General features: G+C 61.5%; 2 protein-coding genes across 2 annotated transcripts; both read left to right on the top strand.

Annotated features, from left to right (window-relative positions):
* The first annotated feature begins 4861 nt into the window (after positions 1-4861).
* Positions 4862-9304, top strand: QPRT (quinolinate phosphoribosyltransferase). The gene is made up of 4 exons (XM_053969198.1): positions 4862-4892; positions 6096-6707; positions 7452-7583; positions 8625-9304. Exons 2-4 carry the CDS (start codon positions 6105-6107, stop codon positions 8808-8810), a joined length of 921 nt encoding a protein of 306 aa, XP_053825173.1. The 5' UTR covers positions 4862-4892; positions 6096-6104; the 3' UTR covers positions 8811-9304.
* Positions 9305-10201: 897 nt separating this feature from the next.
* Positions 10202-18177, top strand: LOC128802627 (zinc finger protein 883-like). Its single transcript, XM_053969187.1, is given in 4 exon segments — positions 10202-10282; positions 10997-11075; positions 11263-12210; positions 17038-18177. Coding segments are annotated over 3 exon segments (1887 nt in total). The 5' UTR covers positions 10202-10282; positions 10997-11023; the 3' UTR covers positions 17925-18177.
* The last annotated feature ends 2270 nt before the right edge of the window (positions 18178-20447 follow it).

Raw genomic sequence — 20447 nt, 5'->3', positions numbered from 1 at the left:
GTTGGTTTGGACCTCTAGGTCCCGCTTCAGCCTAGTTTGGGATTGGCCTTTTGTCCTTGGGTGGCAAACAGGAGATGCTGCGGAGGTGGCCGAGGGGAGCAAGAGGATGGGATGGGATGGGGAGGCCCAAAGGGGGGGGGATTTGGGGGGAGCAGGACAGGAAAGCGCTGGGGCCCTCCCAGGGAGGAGCTGGGTGCGACCATGCCCTGGGGAAGCCGGGCTCTGGCAGCGGGAGTTGAATTGAGGGAAGGGGAAGGACAGAGCCAGTGGTGGCAAGGAGAAAGCGGCAGCGCCCGGGGCAGGGGAGCCCGGGGCAGCCCCTGGACTGGGGAAGAGCCCCCAGCCCTGAGCCCACCCCGTGGCCTTGGAGCCTCACCTCGCCCTGTCCTGGGAGGCACAGCAGGATGGAGAAGAGCAGGGCCACGCCGAGCACAGCCACCTTCATCTTCCTCTTGGAGTGAGGAGCGCTGGGTGAGGCTGCGGCAGGTGAGGAGCACCTTTATCCCTGCCGGGACTCCTCCCTGCACCCTCCCTGCCAGCCCCCGGGCCAAAGCCCGGCTTGGCACAGCCCCCAGCCCTGGCCACAAGCCCGGCCCTGGCCCAGAGTCCACCCCACCCCAGCTGTGGCACGGCTCCGGCCCCCTTGCCCGGCATCCCTCCAGCTTCCTGCACGGGGCAGCTGCCCCTGGAGGGGCCCGGGCACCTGGGGGGCCAGGGGGGGCAGGCAGGGAGCCAAAGGCACCTGGGCACCCTGTGGGGACAGCCCCCAGTGCAACACAGGCCATCCTCCACCAGCCCCCAGAGCCAGATCCCCCATCTCCTGCTGCCCCTTCCCTCCCAGAGCTTTCCCTGTGGGGCAGCCCAGGGCTGAGCCCGGCCCCAAACCCAGCGTGCCTGAGCAGAATTGTCCCTGTTCCCACTCCAGCCCCTCGGCTGAACTGGGGGCTGGACTGGCCCCTCTTCCTGGGACACCAGGACCCCAAATCAGGGAAAACAGGGAGGTGGGAGGACAGCGGGGTCACAGGCCATGGGAACAGCTCATGACAAGGATCTCCAGGCTCTGGAGGCTCTGGGGAGCACTGGGGAATGGTGGCACTGGGACAGCAGCGCTGGGCTCGGGGCAGTGCTGGGGTGGCCACAGTGTCTGGAATGGTGGCACTGGGACAGCAGCAGGGCTGTGGCCCCAGACTGGGCTGGCACTGGGACACAGCTCCCACAGAGCCCCTGGCCCCAGCGCTGGCCCTGAGCAGGGCTCACCTTCCTGCCCGAGGCTCCCGTGCTCCTGCCCCAGCTCAGAGCCCCTGTCCGGGTGACCCCCGAGGGCACAGATCAGGGACAGTCCCTGGCAGGGCCTCCCGGGAGCTGCCAGCGCCTCCATTGTCCGCTGACATTCCGTGACATTTCCAGGAGATGTTCCCTCCTCACGGGACACTGACCACGCAGAAGGGACCTGTTGTGGCACAGCTGGGGAAACCCTTCAGGCCCCTGACTTGGCTGTTTGTGTTGGATTTTCCCGAGGAGCCAGCAGTGACCTGGAAGATTTCCCCTTTGCCTCTTGGTGCTTTGTGCCTGCTTTGCTGGAGAATTGAGGAGCGCTGGCCCAGGAGGGGCCCAGGGGAGGTGAAGCTGCTCAGCAGAGGAATTTACAGCCCCTGGACACCTGAGGGGCCGTTCCAAATGATCCCACCATGGGATCCTCATGGAAAAGGGATGCAATTGTGGGTGCAGGAATGCTGCACCCCCTGGGGCTGGAGCTGCAAGGGTCTGCAGGAGCCCCAGCACAGGGAAGGGAGAGGCCAAGCCAAGGGCCCATCCTCGTGGCCACATTCTCATGCTGCAGCAGAGCTGCTCTGCACACCAGAACCATCCCCAGCCTGGAGCCCGTGCCTGGAGCACTGGGGACTCACCTGAGCACCTGCTGGGCTGTCTTGCACAAGCCCAGATTGCTCCAAGCCCCATCCAACCTGGCCTTGAACACTTCCAGGAGTGTGGCAGCTCACTGCACCCGACCAACCTGTGCCAGGGCCTCACCTCCCCATCATCCAAAAGCTCCACCTTAGGTCAGACCTAAATCCAAGCTGTTGCAGTGTAAGGCCTCCCCCCTTTGTCCTCTCACTGCAGGCCAGGTTCCAACTCTCTCTCCATCTTCCTTCGAGCCCCTGTTCCATATTTCTCATGGTTTAACCCCAGTGGGCAGCTGAGGCCACACAGCCCTTCAGTCATGGCCCCTCTGGTGGGATTATGGAGAGACTTGGGGGGGTAAATTGAGAAAACTCATGGGTTTGGGTTAAGGCAGTTTGATAGGGAAAGTGAAAGCCGCTCACACAACCAAAGCAAAACTCGGATTTCATTCCCTGCTTCCCAAGGGCAGGGGTTCCCACGAGGGCAGGGCTCCACCACACAAAATATCTGCTTGGGGAGACAGATGCCAGGACTCTGAAGCTGCCTCCATTTCCAGTTCTTGCCCCAGCTGTTTGGCCGAGCACGATGTCCTGTGATCCGCACTCTTCCCTGGCTCAGCTGGGGTCAGCTGTCCCAGCCCTGTGCCCTCCCACATTCCCGGGCACCCCCAGCCCACTCTCTGCTGGCTGGCAGGAGCAGACCAGGCCTCAGGGCTGTTCTTGTGCTCATCTGCAGCTCCTGATCATCTCTGTGCCCCCAGCTCTGTTCCCACTGCATGCCCAAAGCAGCCCCTCCGAGCAGCTCTGTAAGAATCTGTCCCTGGCTCGTTCTCCCAGTCCAGTCCTTCTTTCCGGCTGCCATCCACTTCCAAACCCCTCCAGCAGCCCTTGGGACAGGAAAAGAGTGCTCTGGATTTGTGTTCTGCCTGTGACAGTGTGTGGAGAAGCATTTGCATCAGACCCAAAGCTGGGGGTCACAGGCTGGCGGTGAAAACTTGATTTGGGTTCTGAAGCCAGCGGGAGGTTTTGCCTGAGCCACCGTGAATCCCAGGGGTCCCTGGTTTTGTTTCCAGGATGATCCTGCCCCAGCTCAGAGCCCCTGTCCGGGTGACCCCCGAGGGCACAGATCAGGGACAGTCCCTGGCAGGGCCTCCCGGGAGCTGCCAGCGCCTCCATTGTCCGCTGACATTCCGTGACATTTCCAGGAGATGTTCCCTCCTCACGGGACACTGACCACGCAGAAGGGACCTGTTGTGGCACAGCAGGGGAAACCCTTCAGGCCCCTGACTTGGCTGTTTGTGTTGGGTTTTCCCGAGGAGCCAGCAGTGACCTGGAAGATTTCCCCTTTGCCTCTTGGTGCTTTGTGCCTGCTCTGCTGGAGAATTGAGGAGCGTTGGCCCAGGGGAGCTGCACCCACAGCTGCATCCCTTTTCCATGAGGTGTTCCAGGAACCCATGGTGGGATCATTTGGAACGGCCCCTCAGCTGTCCAGGGGCTGTGAATTCCTCTGCGGAGCGGCTTCACCTCCCCTGCCCTCTGCTCGTGGGTCTCCTCTGTGGTGACCTTCATGGTCCATGGTCACCTCCAGCTCCTCCCTGTCCCTTCCTGTGTCCCTTTGACCATCTCCAGGTGGTCTTGACCATCTCCCTGTCCCCTTCTCGTGTCCCACCACCATGTCCTGTTCACCTTGAACATCTCCACACCCTCCCTCATGTCCTGCCCACGTCCCAGCCACCCCTTCCACGTGTTACTGCCCATCTCCGTGTTCCCAGTCCCATCTTCCTGTCTCCTCCACCTCCTCCCCGTCCTCTCCACGTGTGCCACCACCATGTCCTGGTCACCTCCATGATCTCCAGGTGTCCTTGACACCTGGTGGGGAGAGGTGTCTCCTCCCTCCCTGCTCCCCCCACCACCTCCTGGTCACCTCAACCATCCCATCCCTCTTCCCACCACCATCCCCACGTCCCCACCATCATCTCCGGGTGACACTGACCATCTCTGTGTCACCTCCACAGTCTGCTGTCACCTTGACCATCTCCTCCCGGCTACCACCGGGACCCTGCCACCATGGCCCTGTCCCGACTCCGTGTCTGCGTCCCATCTCGTCCCTGTCCCCACTGTCATCTCCATGTCCCCTCCACCATGGCCTGGTCCCCTCTGCCCCCATCTCCATCTTCTCCCCTCAGCCCGACCTCGTCCCGGCCCTCGGGGACACCTCTGGCACTGTCACCAGGGGTGCCTGGCACTGTCACCAGGGGTGCCTGGCGCTGTCACCAGCGGTGCCTGGCGCTGTCACCAGCGGCGCCTGGCACTGTCACCAGGGGTGCCTGGCACTGTCACCAGCGGCGCCTGGCACTGTCACCAGCGGTGCCTGGCGCTGTCACCAGCGGCGCCTGGCACTGTCACCAGCGGTGCCTGGCACTGTCACCAGCGGCGCCTGGCACTGTCACCAGCGGTGCCTGGCGCTGTCACCAGCGGTGCCTGGCGCTGTCACCAGCGGTGCCTGGCGCTGTCACCTCCCCCCTCGGCCGCCCGCTTGCCCTATCACATCCCAGCGCTCCCAGCCCTGCGGGAACGCCCCTGCCACTGTCACCTCCTGTCACCCCACGTGTCAGTCACCCCCCGATGCCACTGACCCCCCCGCCACGTCACACTGATGGCGTGGGGCAGGGTCTCAGTTGGGGGGGGGGGGGATCACCCGCTGTCCTCTGCTGCCACCCCAAGTGTCCCCCCCCGGCCATGGGGCGCCCACCCAGGTGTCCCCCAATCCCCCCCCCCCGCCCCTGCTCATTTATTGTCAATAAAGGGATTTTCCCCTCCCCCACCCCAAACCGCCTGGGCTTTTTTTTTTGTTTGTTTTTTTTTGGGGGGGGGGGCAGCCAATCACAGCCCGGGGTTGGGCGTTGGGGCGAGGCCAGCCACGCCCCCCCCCCAGGTAAGAACCCCCCCCGACCCCCAATTCGGGCTGCAGTCGCCTCCAACTCTCGCCAGGTCAGTGGGGCGCCCCCCCCCCCCCCCCACCTTGGGAGTCCCGGGAAGGGTGGGGGAGGGGCGGGTGATGTGGCCAACCCGGACCGGACTTTGGACCCCCCGAGCCGGGGGGAGGGGGCAGAGGGACCCACATTTGGGGTGCCCATAGGGGAGCGGGACCAACATTTGATCCCCTTCCTGGACACCCCCCCAAATCCACCTCGGGACCCCAATAACCCCCCCCAAATCCCCCCCCCCCCCCGCCCCCCACACCCAAAAATCTCCAAAATCCCCATCGGAGCCCAATATCCCCTCCAGGACCCTCCTAGGACCCCCAGCCTCCCCCCAGGACCCGTCCAAAATCCCCTTCCCGGGACCAAATAACCTCCCAAAGACCCCAGTATCCCTCCCCAGGCCCCCCAATATCTCCTCGAAACCCCTGGAGACCCCACAAAAATCCTCCCGAGGAGCCACCGGGCCCCCCTCCCAAAATTCCCCCAGGGATCCCAATATCCCCCAAACCCCCTCAAGACCGCCCCAAATTTCCCCTTCAGCGCCTCAGTAACACCCCAAATCCCCTCCAGACCCAAATATCTCCCTGAAATTCCTCCTTAGACCCCAATATCCCCTCCTGGGACCCTCAATCCCCCCAGAATCCCCTCAAAACTCCTCCAAGGACCCCCGTATCTCCCAAAGACGAACCCAAATTTCCCCTTCAACACCTCAATGACGCCCAGATCATCTCTCGACGCAAATACCTCCCCGAAAATCCTCCTTAGACCCCAATATCCCCTCAAGGACCCTCAATCCCCCCAGAATCCCCTCAAAACTCCCCCAAGGACCCCCGTATCCCCCAAAGACGAACCCAAATTTCTCCTGCAGCACCTCAATAACGCCCAGATCATCTCTAGACCCAAATATCTCCCCGAAAATCCCAGCGCGGAGCCCAGTATCCCCTCAGGGACCCTCAATCCCCCCAGAATCCCCTCAAAACTCCCCCAAGGACCCCCGTATCCCCCAAACCCCCCAAAGACCAACCCAAATTTCCTCTTCAGCACCTCAATAACGCCCAGATCATCTCTAGACCCAAGTACCTCCCCGAAAATCCCAGCGCGGAGCCCAGTACCCCCTCAGGGACCCTCCCGGCACCCCAGCAGCCCCCTCCCCATGAGCCCAGATCCTGCCCCCGCAGACCCCGAGTGACGCCGCCGTCTCTCCGCCCAGGCCCCCCGGATGACGGCCCGCTCGCCCCCGGGCCCGGCGCCCCCCGGCCGGGGCTGGGCCCCCGCGCCGCCCCCGCACCGGCTGCGCGCCCTGGCCCGCGCCTGGCTGGACGAGGACGCGCCCTGGCCGGACGCGGCGGGGGCGGTGGCGGGGGTCGCCGCGACCCGCGCGGAGCTGCTCAGCAAGGCCGGGGGGGCCCCGGGGGGCGTCCTGGCGGGGGCCCCCTTCGCCGAGGCCGTTTTCGGGGTGTCGGGGTGCCGGGTCACCTGGAGGGTGCCCGAGGGGGCGGCGCTGCCCCCCGGGCGGGCGGTGGTGGCCGAGGTGGAGGGTCCGGCCGCGGGGGTGCTGGCGGGGGAGAGGGTGGCCCTCAATATTTTGGGGCGCTGCAGCGGGGTGGCCTCGATGGCCGCCAGGGCCGTGGGGGTGGCCCGGGCGCAGGGCTGGGCGGGGGTCGTGGCGGGCACCCGAAAAACCACGCCCGGCTTCCGCTTGGCGGAGAAATACGCGCTGGGGGTGGGGGGCGCCGACCCCCACCGGGGAGGTTTGGGGGGGCTCATTCTGCTCAAAGACAATCACCGAGCGCTGGCGGCGGCAGCGGGGGGGCTCGAGCAGGTGGGGACGCCGAACTTTGGGGGGGATAATGGAGGGGGGGGGGCTTGAATTGGGGGCGGTTCTGGTTGCGGGGGGTCTCCAGAATTTGGGCGGTAGAGGCGGCAGGAGCCCTGGATTGGGGAGATTGGGGGGGTCAGGACCCCAGTTTGGGGGGGGGGAGATTGGTGGGGGGACCCTTGAATTGGCAGGTTCTGCGTGGTAGGCGTGGCAGCCCCAATTTCGGGGGTGTGGGATGGGGGGAACGTGAGGTTTGGAGGAAATGGGGGTTTCGGCGGGGGAGACTCGATTTTGTGGGGAGTGATGGTTTGGGGAACCCCGAATTTCGAGGGTGGCGGGGAAGCACCAAAATTCGAAGGGGGCGCAAATTTTGGGACAAACTCCTGGATTAGGGTGATCTGGGTGTGGACTGATGGGGGAGGACCCCTGGATTGGGGGGGGGATGTGGGGGGGGGGGTGGTCCCAGTTTGGGAGGGAAATAAGGGGGTAACCCCTGAATTGGGGGGGATCGGGTAACTAAATTTGGGTGCTTGTAGGTGGGTCAACCCCAATTTTGGGGTCTGGGGGACACCCTTGAATTGGGAGGATCACGGGGGAGGACCCCAATTTGTGCGGATCAGTGTGGGGGCGCCCCAGTTTTGAGTCATCCACTGGGGGGACCCCCCATTTTACCCCACCCCGTATTGGGTCTGAGGGATTGGGCGTTGCTCTGGGGTTCCCCCTGACCCCCCCCCCCCTCTTCCCCAGATGATTTTGGGGGCGCGGCGGGCCGGGGGCTTCACCCGCCGGTTGGAGGTGGAGTGCTCGAGCGCGGAGGAGGCGCTGGCGGCTGCGGGGGCTGGGGCTGACATCGTCCTGCTGGACAACCTGGCCCCACAGGTGAGCCCCCAAAATCAGAGCGGGGCCAATCATCGTGGGACCCCAAAAATGGGGGGGGGGGGGGGTTGGACTTTCAAAATGGGGGACAAACCCCAAAAACGGGGCACAGATCTCCCAAAAAGTGAGGTGGTAATGCCACAGTAATGCCAGAGATTTGACATCTGCCCCCACCAGGTGAGTTCCCAGAATCTGGCAGGGGCCCCCAAAACCTGGGAGGACCCTCCAGGTGCGAGGCTGGACCCCAAAAATCGGGGTCTGGACCCTTCAAAAGGGGGGGCAGACCAGTGAAATGGGCTGAAGACCTCAAAAAGTGGGGGGGTAACCACACAGATCCAGACTCTGCTCTCCCCAGCTGAGCCCCCAAAATCGAGGGGAGCAGCAAAAGTGGGGGACACCCCGGGCTGAGGCTGCACCAGTAAAACGGGAATTTGCTGTAAATGCGGGGCAGCCCCAAAGACACGAGGGGGAATCCCAAATTTGGGGGGTCAGAGGGTTGGGTAATCCCAGTTTTGGGGGGGGTTCTGGGTGGAGGGACCCTTAACTTGGGGATTTTAGATGGGGGGACCACAATTTGGGGCTCAGTGGGTGGGCAAATGCCTGGATTGGAGGGGTTGGGTAGGGCCCCACAATTTTGGGGGGTTCTGCGTGGGGGGACCCCAATTTGGGTGGTCGGTGGATTGGAGAGCCCAAATTTCGGGTTGTTCTGGAGGTCAGTGGTGGGTGGGGCCCCCGGTTGGGCAGATGTTGGGTGGGAAACCCCTGTTTTGGGGGGGGGGGCGGGGTGGGTTCTGGTCTATGATTCGGAGGATTTGGGGGTGGACACCCCAATTTTGCAGCTCCGTGGCTGGAGCAATCCCTGGATCGGTGGCTTCTTGTTGGGGGGGGGGGGGGACACAAACGGGACAGATTTGGGCGGCGAGACCCCCCCATTCTGGGGGAGAATCCTGCACCACCCCGATGCGTTGCACATCCAGATGTCCAGGGCACCCCCAAATTTCGGGGAGGGAGCGTTCCCTGCTAACGGGGCGTCCCCCCCCCCAGGAGCTGCACGCGGCGGCGGCGCGGCTCAAGGCCGCGCACCCCGGGGTGACGGTGGAGGCCAGCGGGGGCATCGTTTTGGAGACCCTCCCCCAGTTCTTGGGGCCCCACGTCGACGTGGTGTCCATGGGGTGTCTGACCCACAGCGCCCCCGCCCTGGACTTCGCGCTGCGGGTGCTGGAGCCCTGAAATCCGGCCCGGGGTCCCCCGAAAACCCAGCCTAGAACTCCCAAAACGCGACCTGGGGCCCACAGAAAAACCTGCTCCAGAGCCCCCGAACCCAACCTGAGATGCACAAATCAACCCCGGGGAGAGCGAAACTCAGCGTGAAAATCCAAAATCCCCCCCCGGGAATGCTCAAACCCCAAAGGCCCCCCCGGTAAGGGGCTGTAAAATCTGGCACTGACCCCTCCCATCTGCCAGGGGCGCCAATGCCCGAGACCTCCCCACCTCCTGGGACTCCAAAATCCATCTTGGGACCCACAAAATCCATCTTGGACCCCAAAAATCCATCTTGATTTACCCCTAAATCAACTCTGGGACCCCAGAAATCCACCCTGGGGCCCTCCAAAACCCACCCCGGGACCCCCAAATCTCCCCTGACACCCCACAAAGCCCACCCTGAGGATCCCAAATCTCCATCCTGAGGTTTCCCCCTTCTCCCTTTTCTCTTTGTACCCCCTTGATTATCTTCTCCTTTTCTAAAAAAAAAACTCACACACATAGTTTCTATTTTAACTACTAATGCTTAATTTTGATTACAAAACGACATTTGCTATATTATTAAAATGTTAATACAGCATAACTTTCAGCATGATACATATAGTAAATATCTGTGTAGAGCCATATAACATGCATTTTTCACAAGGTCGCAGCCATTGCCAAATAACTCCTTGCAACTCTTCATTGTATTTGATTGTATGGAGTTGGACATTTGGGACCCCATTCGTAAGAGTGATCACACAAAGCCCGAGTGCCCCAATGAGTTTTTTCATGCGTGTCTTCTAATATTTTCCTAGTAAGTGGCTTATTGAGAAAGTGCCTCCCATCAGGAAGTTTCCATTTCCCGACCGGTCTCGCTTTCCCCCTATCTCACTTAATTCCTTTTCTCCTACTTCACTGAACTTCGGCGTTTCCAATTCTTTCTTGTCAGGGGTCAGAATTAACATAATTTTTGGTGCCATTTTCTGCTGCATCTCTAGCCTTTTATCTGCCAAATTATCCCCTCTGTTGCCGAGATCCTTCCCCTCTGATGTCCTTGAACGCGCACTGCCGCAATTTCTGCAGGCACCCCCAGTGAGTCCCTCACGTACCAGTCCCGTTCCTTTTCAACTTAATAACTCCGTTAATTCCCAAAAAAAAAAACGTTCCAGTCGTGTGTACTACCCAAAAAAAGCACACTTTGAACCGCGAGCCCACGGCTGGGGGGGGCTCACGGGGCTTTCTCGCCCTGCCCAGAGCCGTGGGGCAGAGGGGGGGCGAAAGGCGGCTCCGGGAGCGGAGGAGGAGGAGCGGGAGGAAGGGCGGCGGGAGAGAGGAAGAGGAGGAGCGCGGAGAGGAGCGGCACGAGGAGGAGGAGGAGGAGCAGCGGCAGGAGGGTCGCAGGGCGAGCCCGCAGCTCGGCCGGCCCCGGCAGCACCGCATTGCCCCGCATCCCGCAGGTGAGCGGGCAGGGGAGGCTCGGCCCGCGGCCATCGCGGCAGCTCCGCCAGGGGGTTTTTTTTTTGGGGGGGGGCTGGATGGGGGGGTTTAGGGGAGGGTTTGGACCCCGCCGATTCCGGCGTCACGGCCCAGATGCATTTCGGCGTGGCTGGGAGAGGTAATTTTTAATTTCAGTTTGGCTGATCCAAAGTGCGGAGTGCGGAGCTGAGCCGTAAATGGCCCCGGGGGGATTTTGGGGGGCCCACGTGGCGATGGGGCGGCAGCGGCGGCGGCGCGGGCCGTGGGTTTTGGGGCTGGCCGGGAGAGGCGGGGGATTGTCGGGGAGCGGGGAAGCCCCGAGTGCGTGGAGTGGGGGGATGCTGGAGAAGGGGGACCCTGGCACAGCTGGGGGCCGCGTTCGGATCAGGGCAGGGTGAGCCCTGGGACCCCCAAAACCCCCTCAGCCCAAAACCTCTCAGCATGCCCGAGCAGGAGCCGGGAGAGGGGGGATGCCCAGGAGCCACGGGCCCCCCAGCAGCTGTGAGGAGAGAGACCCCCATAATCCCAAAGTAAGGACACTGGAAACAGGGAACTCCTGGGAGAGGTCTTTGGACTCCTCCTTGGTTTTTGGAGGTTTTTCTGGCTACCAGACACCCGGTGAGTTGTGGGGATGGACTTGGCCAGTGGGACCTTCAAAGGCAATGCACTCACATCTTGTTTTTCCCCCAAACCAGGATTTCCCTTTCCCAAGCCTTATCTGGATGGAGGAGGAGGCTGCGAGGAAGAGGAAGATGCCCCGGGACAGCCAGGCAGGTGAGGAGGAAGTCAGTGCCCCTTTCCCCCTCTCTCCTGCTCCATCTCCCAGCCCAGCACGGCCCCTGGATGCAGGACAGCCCCCCCGATGACGCCATCCTGCCAGGGACACACTGGGGGGATCTCCTTCCCCTTCCCTCTGGCACGGAGGCAAATCCCATCCTCTCCCTTGTCCTTCCTCCCCCAGAGCAGGAGCTGAGGATGGAGAGCAGGGAGGACAAATCCCCACGGCAGAACCTCGGGGCAGAGGCTGTTTTGAGCAGCTCCACAGCACAGGAATCCAACGGGGAGGAAAATCCCCGGAGATCCCACAGGAGGAGGGGCTGCAAAGCCAGCCCGGGGTGCTCTGAGGAGGAAAGACCCACCCTGGGCCAGGAAGGTGGGCAGAGATCTGGCCAGGGCTCCCAGGTGGTGGCCCATAAGGAGCCCCACGATGGCAAGAAGCCCCACCAGTGCTTGGAGTGCGGGAAGAGCTTCAAGATCAGCTCCCACCTGCACCGCCACCAGATGATCCACACCGGGGAACGGCCCTACGAGTGTGGGGAGTGTGGGAAGGGCTTCAGGGACACCTCTGACCTGATCCGCCACCAGACCGTCCACACCGGGGAACGGCCCTACGAGTGTGGGGAGTGTGGGCAGAGCTTCAGCGTCAGCTCCCACCTGATCGTGCACCAGAGGACCCACACCGGGGAGAGGCCCTACGAGTGCGGGGAGTGTGGGAAGAGCTTCACGCTGAGCTCCAGTTTGATCCGCCACCAGAGGATCCACACGGGTGAGCGGCCCTATAAATGTGCAGAGTGTGGGAAAGGCTTCACAAAGAGCTCCCACCTGAGCCGCCACCAGGTGACCCACAGCGGGATACGACCCTACGTGTGCGGGGAGTGCGGGAAGGGCTTCCGTGACAGCTCTGACCTGATCATCCACCAGGCAATGCACACTGGGGATAGCCCCTACACCTGCTCAGAATGCGGGAAGAGCTTCAGCCAGCGCTCCAGCCTGATCGTCCACCAGAGGAGCCACACTGGGGAGAGGCCCTACAAGTGTGGGGAATGTGGGAAAAGCTTCTGCCAGAGAGCCAGCCTGACGGTCCACCAGAGGAGCCACACTGGGGAGAGGCACCATGAGTGTTCTGAGTGTGGCGAGAGGTTTCAGAGCAGATACCGCCTCCTCAAGCATCAGCAGGTTCACTCAGCATAGAGGCCCTGCCGCTGCCCCCACTGCAGGAAGGGCTTCAAGACAAACTCCACTCTCGCCACCCACCAGTGACCCACGCTGGGGAGAGCCCCTAACAGAGTCCCAGGGGTGGGAAGAGCGTCTCCCAGAACTCTGCAGCGACCCAACAGCAAGGGGGGCAGCAGTAAGGGAAGCCCTGCCAGTGCCCCGTGTGCGGGAGGAGCTTTGTGCGCTGCTCCAGCTCCATCCCACATGGGGATGACCCACAGTGGCCCTCGCTGGGCACAGACTTGGTGTTCCCTGCTGCTGGTGATCCACTGGCTGCTGGTCTCCACATCTTCCCGGCTCCCCTTTGGGCACCTGGATGCAAGAGGAGCTCAAGGGGACACGGCCGTGCACGGTGCCGTGGGGGCCGTGGAGATGGAAGGAGACGTGGGCGACACGGGCACGGCTGGGTGTTGGGGTGTGTGATTTTGATTGTCATTGGGTCCTAGTTGCCAGTTTCATAAACCACCCCCCCAGTCTGTGTTGTTATAGCATATTTTATTGCCTATGGGTTGTTCCTTTCTCTCCTGTGTTGTTGGTTTTGCCCTCGCTGTCCCTCTCCCCCAAAGACCTGCCCTCTTGTTCCCTGCTCCTCCTCCCACTGAATGTCGCTCCCTTCCCCTGCCTGCCCCTTTCTCTAGAAACTTCCCTCTCAGTTTTGTATCCTCGGAGGCCCCATGGCTTGGTTTCAGCTGTTCTCCTGCCCTGTAATCCCCTCCTGGTTTAATCCCCGCCTTGTTTTCCTCCCCAGGTTCCTCCCAAGGGGTTAAAGCTTGTCCCTGCCCCAAGGGCTCCCCTGTCTGTCACCTGGTGTGTGCCTTTGTTCAGTGCCTTTCTGTCCCTGACCCTCCCGGGAATAAGCACCTTTGGGAAACACACAGGAGACCTCTCCCTGTTCCTTGTGCCCCCCTGGCCGCAGTCCCCCCCCTGCCCTAGAGCGTCTGAGCCCCACAGGTGCAGCCCAGACTCAGCAGCTTTCGGGGGGCAGCCCGCCCTCGCCGGCGGTGCCGGGAGTGAACCGGGCTGGGGAAATGGGCACCGCAGCAGGCGGGGAGGTGCAGAGCCAAGAATGGGGGTACGGTTTGATCCGGGCGTGGACGGGGACATCGGGGGACACGGACATGGCTGGGGACATCGGGGGACACGGACATGGCTGGGGACATCGGGGGACACGGACACGGCTGGGGACGTGTGGGGGACACGGACATGGCTGGGGACATTGGGGGACATGGACACGGCTGGGGACATTGGGGGACACGGACACGGCTGGGGACATTGGGGGACACGGACATGGGTGGGGACATTGGGGGACACGGACACGGCTGGGGACATTGGGGGACACGGACATGGGTGGGGATGTGTGGGGGACACGGACATGGCTGGGGACGTGTGGGGGACACGGACATGGCTGGGGACATTGGGGGACACGGACACGGCTGGGGACGTGTGGGGGACACGGACATGGCTGGGGACGTGTGGGGGACACGGACACGGCTGGGGACATCGGGGGACACGGACATGGCTGGGGACATCGGGGGACACGGACATGGCTGGGGACATTGGGGGACACGGACATGGCTGGGGACGTGTGGGGGACACGGACACGGCTGGGGACGTGTGGGGGACATGGACACGGCTGGGGACATCGGGGGACACGGACACGGCTGGGGACATCAGGGGACACGGACACGGCTGGGGACATTGGGGGACACGGACACGGCTGGGGACGTGTGGGGGACACGGACACGGCTGGGGACATGGGGTGAACTCCCAGGAAATTCGGGTTCGAGCCAGTTGAGGGTTCTTGGGAGGGAGGTGGGCTGCCGTGCCGTGGAAACTGAAATTCCAGGTCCTTTGGGCGTGTGCCGTGGATCCAAGAGGGGAATTCCCAAAGGCTCCCAGGGGCCGCTTCTGCCCTGCTTCCCAAGGGAGCTGTGCAGGGGCAGGTGACAAGGTCCAGAAGCTGTCTAGTAGGCTACCAGAGCAGACAGCAAAGGTGGCTTTGCTGGACATTTCCCAGCCCATTCCCAGCTCAAAGCAGTGGGGAGACGAAAAGGAAAGTGAGTCCCTGAGAGAATCCCAGAACGACTGCGGGGAGAAGGTGTGGAAGCCCCTCCTGAGGCTCCCCTGATGGGGAGACCCCTAAATCTCGTAGATTCCAATTCATCCCAAAATCTTAGAAGCTTTCCACATAAACGAAGATTAAAAGCAGTGTTCTCCTAAGGATCAAAACTTCCCAAAAGAAACAAAGTAATATTCCATGTACACTAATTACGAACAAGTAGTGACCCTGGCCATGGGCTGCAGCCCCAGGAGGGAGAGACACCTCTACCCCAGGGAAGGGCAAATGCGACCACAGGACCAGACCCCACGGATTTTATTGAGCACGGATTTTACTGAAGATAGTGTTGACCAAGAATTGCGAGGCAGAGAAATAGGAAAGAGGTCTCAGGGACATAAAGAAGTAGGAAAGACCTCTGGCTGGGGCTCGGCAGCTGCCGGGGAGCGCAGCGCCTTTCCCGGTTCCTGCCAGAGGACGCACTGACCAAGCTCCTGTGAGAAACACGCCCAGTCTCCTGTGAAAATTTCAAAGTTTAATAAAGGACAATAGGAGACAAAGACCATGGAGCAAAGATGTGATAGCCCCGGGTGTGTCTTGGCGCTCAGCCAGGAGCACCCCTGCTATTTTGGAAACATCCTTGAGATGCCATTTCCAATGCACCAGCCTGTTCCGTACTCATAAACAATTATGCATAGTAAACTTTTCCCAAATCCAGTTTACATATTCCAAGAACTGTTTAGCATAGCCCCTCCTCGGGTCTGCCTTTTTAGGGCATGTGGCTGCCTTGGTTGTGCTTTTAGTCCATTTTTCTCAGAACGTTCGGTTCCGGGCCTTGGTCCACGTTCTCTTCAGACGGCGAGCGCTGATCGTTGGCAGATCTGTAGCAGGTGAGCTCATCCCGTGTGCACGGGATGTGATCCCATGCAAGCAGGCATTGTAACACAAGCGCACTGTATCAGCTATTCCACTAAGCTTCATCAGCAACAGAAATAAAAACTATCTTTTTTATAACAGAGTTACGCTGACACTACCCATATAGAATCCCTTTTAATATTTGCGAAAAGCCAATATTATAATACGTATTCTCCAGCACCGCTCAGCGGTGACTCCGCAGCTCCTGGGCAGAGGCGCAGCGCCCAGCGCTCCCCACTTCCACCTCACCTGCGCCGCCCCCTCGCACCCAGCGAGCCCCGGGAGCGGAATTTTGGCAGGGCGGGAGGGGGACGGCACGGACGGGTCTGCACCGGGGGGCCCCGAGCCCCCTGCCCACGGCTGGGGGGGGCTCACGGGGCTTTCTCGCCCTGCCCGAGAGCCGTGGGGCAGAGGGGGGGGCGAAAGGCGGCTCCGGGAGCGGAGGAGGAGCGGGAGGAAGGGCGGCGGGAGAGAGGAAGAGGAGGAGCGCGGAGAGGAGCGGCACGAGGAGGAGGAGGAGGAGGAGCAGCGGCAGGAGGGTCGCAGGGCGAGCCCGCAGCTCGGCCGGCCCCGGCAGCACCGCATTGCCCCGCATCCCGCAGGTGAGCGGGCAGGGGAGGCTCGGCCCGCGGCCATCGCGGCAGCTCCGCCAGGGGTTTTTTTTTTTGGGGGGCTGGATGGGGGGGTTTAGGGGAAGGTTTAGACCCGCCGATTCCGGCGTCATGGCTCAAAAGTATTTCGGCGTGGCTGGGAGAGGTAATTTTTAATTTCAGTTTGGCTGATCCAAAGTGCGGAGTGCGGAGCTGAGCCGTAAATGGCCCCGGGGGGATTTTGGGGGGCCCACGTGGCGATGGGGCGGCAGCAGCGGCGGCGCGGGCCGTGGGTTTTGGGGCTGGCCGGGAGAGGCGGGGGATTGTCGGGGAGCGGGGAAGCCCCGAGTGCGTGGAGTGGGGGGATGCTGGAGAAGGGGGACCCTGGCACAGCTGGGGGCCGCGTTCGGATCAGGGCAGGGTGAGCCCTGGGACCCCCAAAACCCCCTCAGCCCAAAACCTCTCAGCATGCCCGAGCAGGAGCCGGGAGAGGGGGGATGCCCAGGAGCCACGGGCCCCCCAGCAGCTGTGAGAAGAGACACCCCCATAATCCCAAAGTAAGGACACTGGAAACAGGGAACTCCTGGGAGAGGTCTTTGGACTCCTCCTTGGTTTTTGGAGCTTTTTCTGGCTACCAGACACGCGGTGACTTGTGGGGATGGACTTGGCCAGTGGGACCTTCAAAGGCAATGCACTCACATCTTGTTTTTCCCCCAAACCAGGATTTCCCTTTCCCAAGCCTTATCTGGATGGAGGAGGAGGCTGCGAGGAAGAGGAAGATGCCCCGGGACAGCCAGGCAGGTGAGGAGGAAGTCAGTGCCCCTTTCCCCCTCTCTCCTGCTCCATCTCCCAGCCCAGCACGGCCCCTGGATGCAGGACAACCCCCCCGATGACGCCATCCTGCCGGGGACACACTGGGGGGATCTCCTTCCCCTTCCCTCTGGCACGGAGGCAAATCCCATCCTCTCCCTTGTCCTTCCTCCCCCAGAGCAGGAGCTGAGGATGGAGCCCAGGGAGGACAAATCCCCACGGCAGAACCTCGGGGCAGAGGCTGTTTTGAGCAGCTCCACAGCGCAGGAACCCAACGGGGAGGAAAATCCCCGGAGATCCCGCAGGAGGAGGGGCTGCAAAGCCAGCCCGGGGTGCTCTGAGGAGGAAAGACCCACCCTGTGCCAGGAAGGTGGGCAGAGATCTGGCCAGGGCTCCGAGGTGGTGGCCCATAAGGAGCCCCACGATGGCAAGAAGCCCCACCAGTGTTTGGAGTGCGGGAAGAGCTTCAAGATCAGCTCCCACCTGCACCGCCACCAGATGATCCACACCGGGGAACGGCCCTACGAGTGTGGGGAGTGTGGGAAGGGCTTCAGGGACACCTCTGACCTGATCCGCCACCAGACCGTCCACACCGGGGAACGGCCCTACGAGTGTGGGGAGTGTGGGCAGAGCTTCAGCGTCAGCTCCCACCTGATCGTGCACCAGAGGACCCACACCGGGGAGAGGCCCTACGAGTGCGGGGAGTGTGGGAAGAGCTTCACGCTGAGCTCCAGTTTGATCCGCCACCAGAGGATCCACACGGGTGAGCGGCCCTATAAATGTGCAGAATGTGGGAAAGGCTTCACAAAGAGCTCCCACCTGAGCCGCCACCAGGTGACCCACAGCGGGATACGACCCTATGTGTGTGGGGAGTGTGGGAAGGGCTTCCGTGACAGCTCTGACCTGATCATCCACCAGGCAATGCACACTGGGGATAGCCCCTACACCTGCTCAGAATGCGGGAAGAGCTTCTGCCAGAGAGCCAGCCTGACGGTCCACCAGAGGAGCCACACTGGGGAGAGGCCCTACAAGTGTGGGGAATGTGGGAAAAGCTTCTGCCAGAGAGCCAGCCTGACGGTCCACCAGAGGAGCCACACTGGGGAGAGGCACCATGAGTGTTCTGAGTGTGGCGAGAGGTTTCAGAGCAGATACCGCCTCCTCAAGCATCAGCAGGTTCACTCAGCATAGAGGCCCTGCCGCTGCCCCCACTGCAGGAAGGGCTTCAAGAAAAACTCCACTCTCGCCACCCACCAGTGACCCACGCTGGGGAGAGCCCCTAACAGAGTCCCAGGGGTGGGAAGAGCGTCTCCCAGAGCTCTGCAGCGACCCAACAGCAAGGGGGGCAGCAGTAAGGGAAGCCCTGCCAGTGCCCCGTGTGCGGGAGGAGCTTTGTGCGCTGCTCCAGCTCCATCCCACATGGGATGACCCACAGTGGCCCTCGCTGGGCACAGACTTGGTGTTCCCTGGTGCTGGTGATCCACTGGCTGCTGGTCTCCACATCTTCCCGGCTCCCCTTTGGGCATCTGGATGCAAGAGGAGCTCAAGGGGACACGGCCGTGCACGGTGCCGTGGGGGCCGTGGAGATGGAAGGAGACGTGGGCGACACGGGCATGGCTGGGTGTTGGGGTGTGTGATTTTGATTGTCATTGGGTCCTAGTTGTCAGTTTCATAAACCACCCCCCCAGTCTGTGTTGTTATATTTTATTGCCTATGGGTTGTTCCTTTCTCTCCTGTGTTGTTGGTTTTGCCCTCGCTGTCCCTCTCCCCCAAAGACCTGCCCTCTTGTTCCCTGCTCCTCCTCCCACTGAATGTCGCTCCCTTCCCCTGCCTGCCCCTTTCTCTAGAAACTTCCCTCTCAGTTTTGTATCCTCGGAGGCCCCATGGCTTGGTTTCAGCTGTTCTCCTGCCCTGTAATCCCCTCCTGGTTTAATCCCCGCCTTGTGTTCCTCCCCAGGTTCCTCCCAAGGGGTTAAAGCTTGTCCCCGCGCCAAGGGCTCCCGTGTCTGTCACCTGTTGTGTGACTTTGTTCAGTGCCTTTCTGTCCCTGACCCTCCCGGGAATAAGCACCTTTGGGAAACACACAGGAGACCTCTCCCTGTTCCTTGTGCCCCCCTGGCCGCAGTCCCCCCCCTGCCCTAGGGCTTCTGAGCCCCACAGGTGCAGCCCAGACTCAGCAGCTTTCGGGGGGCAGCCGCCCTCGCCGGCGGTGCCGGGAGTGAACCGGGCTGGGGAAATGGGCACCGCAGCAGGCGGGGAGGTGCAGAGCCAAGAATGGGGGTACGGTTTGATCCGGGCGTGGACGGGGACATCGGGGGACACGGACATGGCTGGGGACATTGGGGGACACGGACACGGCTGGGGACATCGGGGGACACAGACATGGCTGGGGACATCGGGGGACACGGACACGGCTGGGGACGTGTGGGGGACATGGACATGGCTGGGGACGTGTGGGGACATGGACACGGCTGGGGACATCGGGGGACACGGACACGGCTGGGGACGTGTGGGGGACACGGACACGGCTGGGGACGTGTGGGGGACACGGACACGGCTGGGGACATGGGGTGAACTCCCAGGAAATTCGGGTTCGAGCCAGTTGAGGGTTCTTGGGAGGGAGGTGGGCTGCCGTGCCGTGGAAACTGAAATTCCAGATCCTTTGGGCGTGTGCCGTGGATCCAAGAGGGGAATTCCCAAGGCTCCCAGGGGCCGCTTCTGCCCTGCTTCCCAAGGGAGCTGTGCAGGGGCAGGTGACAAGGTCCAGAAGCTGTCTAGTAGGCTACCAGAGCAGACAGCAAAGGTGGCTTTGCTGGACATTTCCCAGCCCATTCCCAGCTCAAAGCAGTGGGGAGACGAAAAGGAAAGTGAGTCCCTGAGAGAATCCCAGAACGACTGCGGGGAGAAGGTGTGGAAGCCCCTCCTGAGGCTCCCCTGATGGGGAGACCCCTAAATCTCGTAGATTCCAATTCATCCCAAAATCTTAGAAGCTTTCCACATAAACGAAGATTAAAAGCAGTGTTCTCCTAAGGATCAAAACTTCCCAAAAGAAACAAAGTAATATTCCATGTACACTAATTACGAGCAAGTAGGGACCCTGGCCATGGGCTGCAGCCCCAGGAGGGAGAGACACCTCTACCCCAGGGAAGGGCAAATGCGACCACAGGACCAGAACCCACGGATTTCATCGAGCACGGATTTTACTGAAGATAGTGTTGACCAAGAATTGTGAGGCAGAGAAATAGGAAAGAGGTCTCAGGGACATAAAGAAGTAGGAAAGACCTCTGGCTGGGGCTCGGCAGCTGCCGGGGAGACCCCAGAGCGCAGCGCCAGAGGACACACTGACCAAGCTCCTGTGAGAAACACGCCCAGTCTCCTGTGAAAATTTCAAAGTTTAATAAAGGACAATAGGAGACAAAGACCATGGAGCAAAGATGTGATAGCCCCGGGTGTGTCTTGGCGCTCAGCCAGGAGCACCCCTGCTATTTTGGAAACATCCTTGAGATGCCATTTCCAATGCACCAGCCTGTTCCGTACTCATAAACAATTATGCATAGTAAACTTTTCCCAAATCCAGTTTACATATTCCAAGAACTGTTTAGCATAGCCCCTCCTCGGGTCTGCCTTTTTAGGGCATGTGGCTGCCTTGGTTGTGCTTTTAGTCCATTTTTCTCAGAACGTTCGGTTCCGGGCCTTGGTCCACGTTCTCTTCAGACGGCGAGCGCTGATGGTTGGCAGATCTGTAGCAGGTGAGCTCATCCCGTGTGCACGGGATGTGATCCC

Source organism: Vidua macroura, unplaced genomic scaffold, assembly GCF_024509145.1.
Source record: "Vidua macroura isolate BioBank_ID:100142 unplaced genomic scaffold, ASM2450914v1 whyUn_scaffold_127, whole genome shotgun sequence".
NCBI lineage: Eukaryota > Metazoa > Chordata > Aves > Passeriformes > Viduidae > Vidua > Vidua macroura.
Note: the sequence above shows the minus strand (reverse complement) of the source record. Positions and strands in the feature narration are given on the sequence as shown.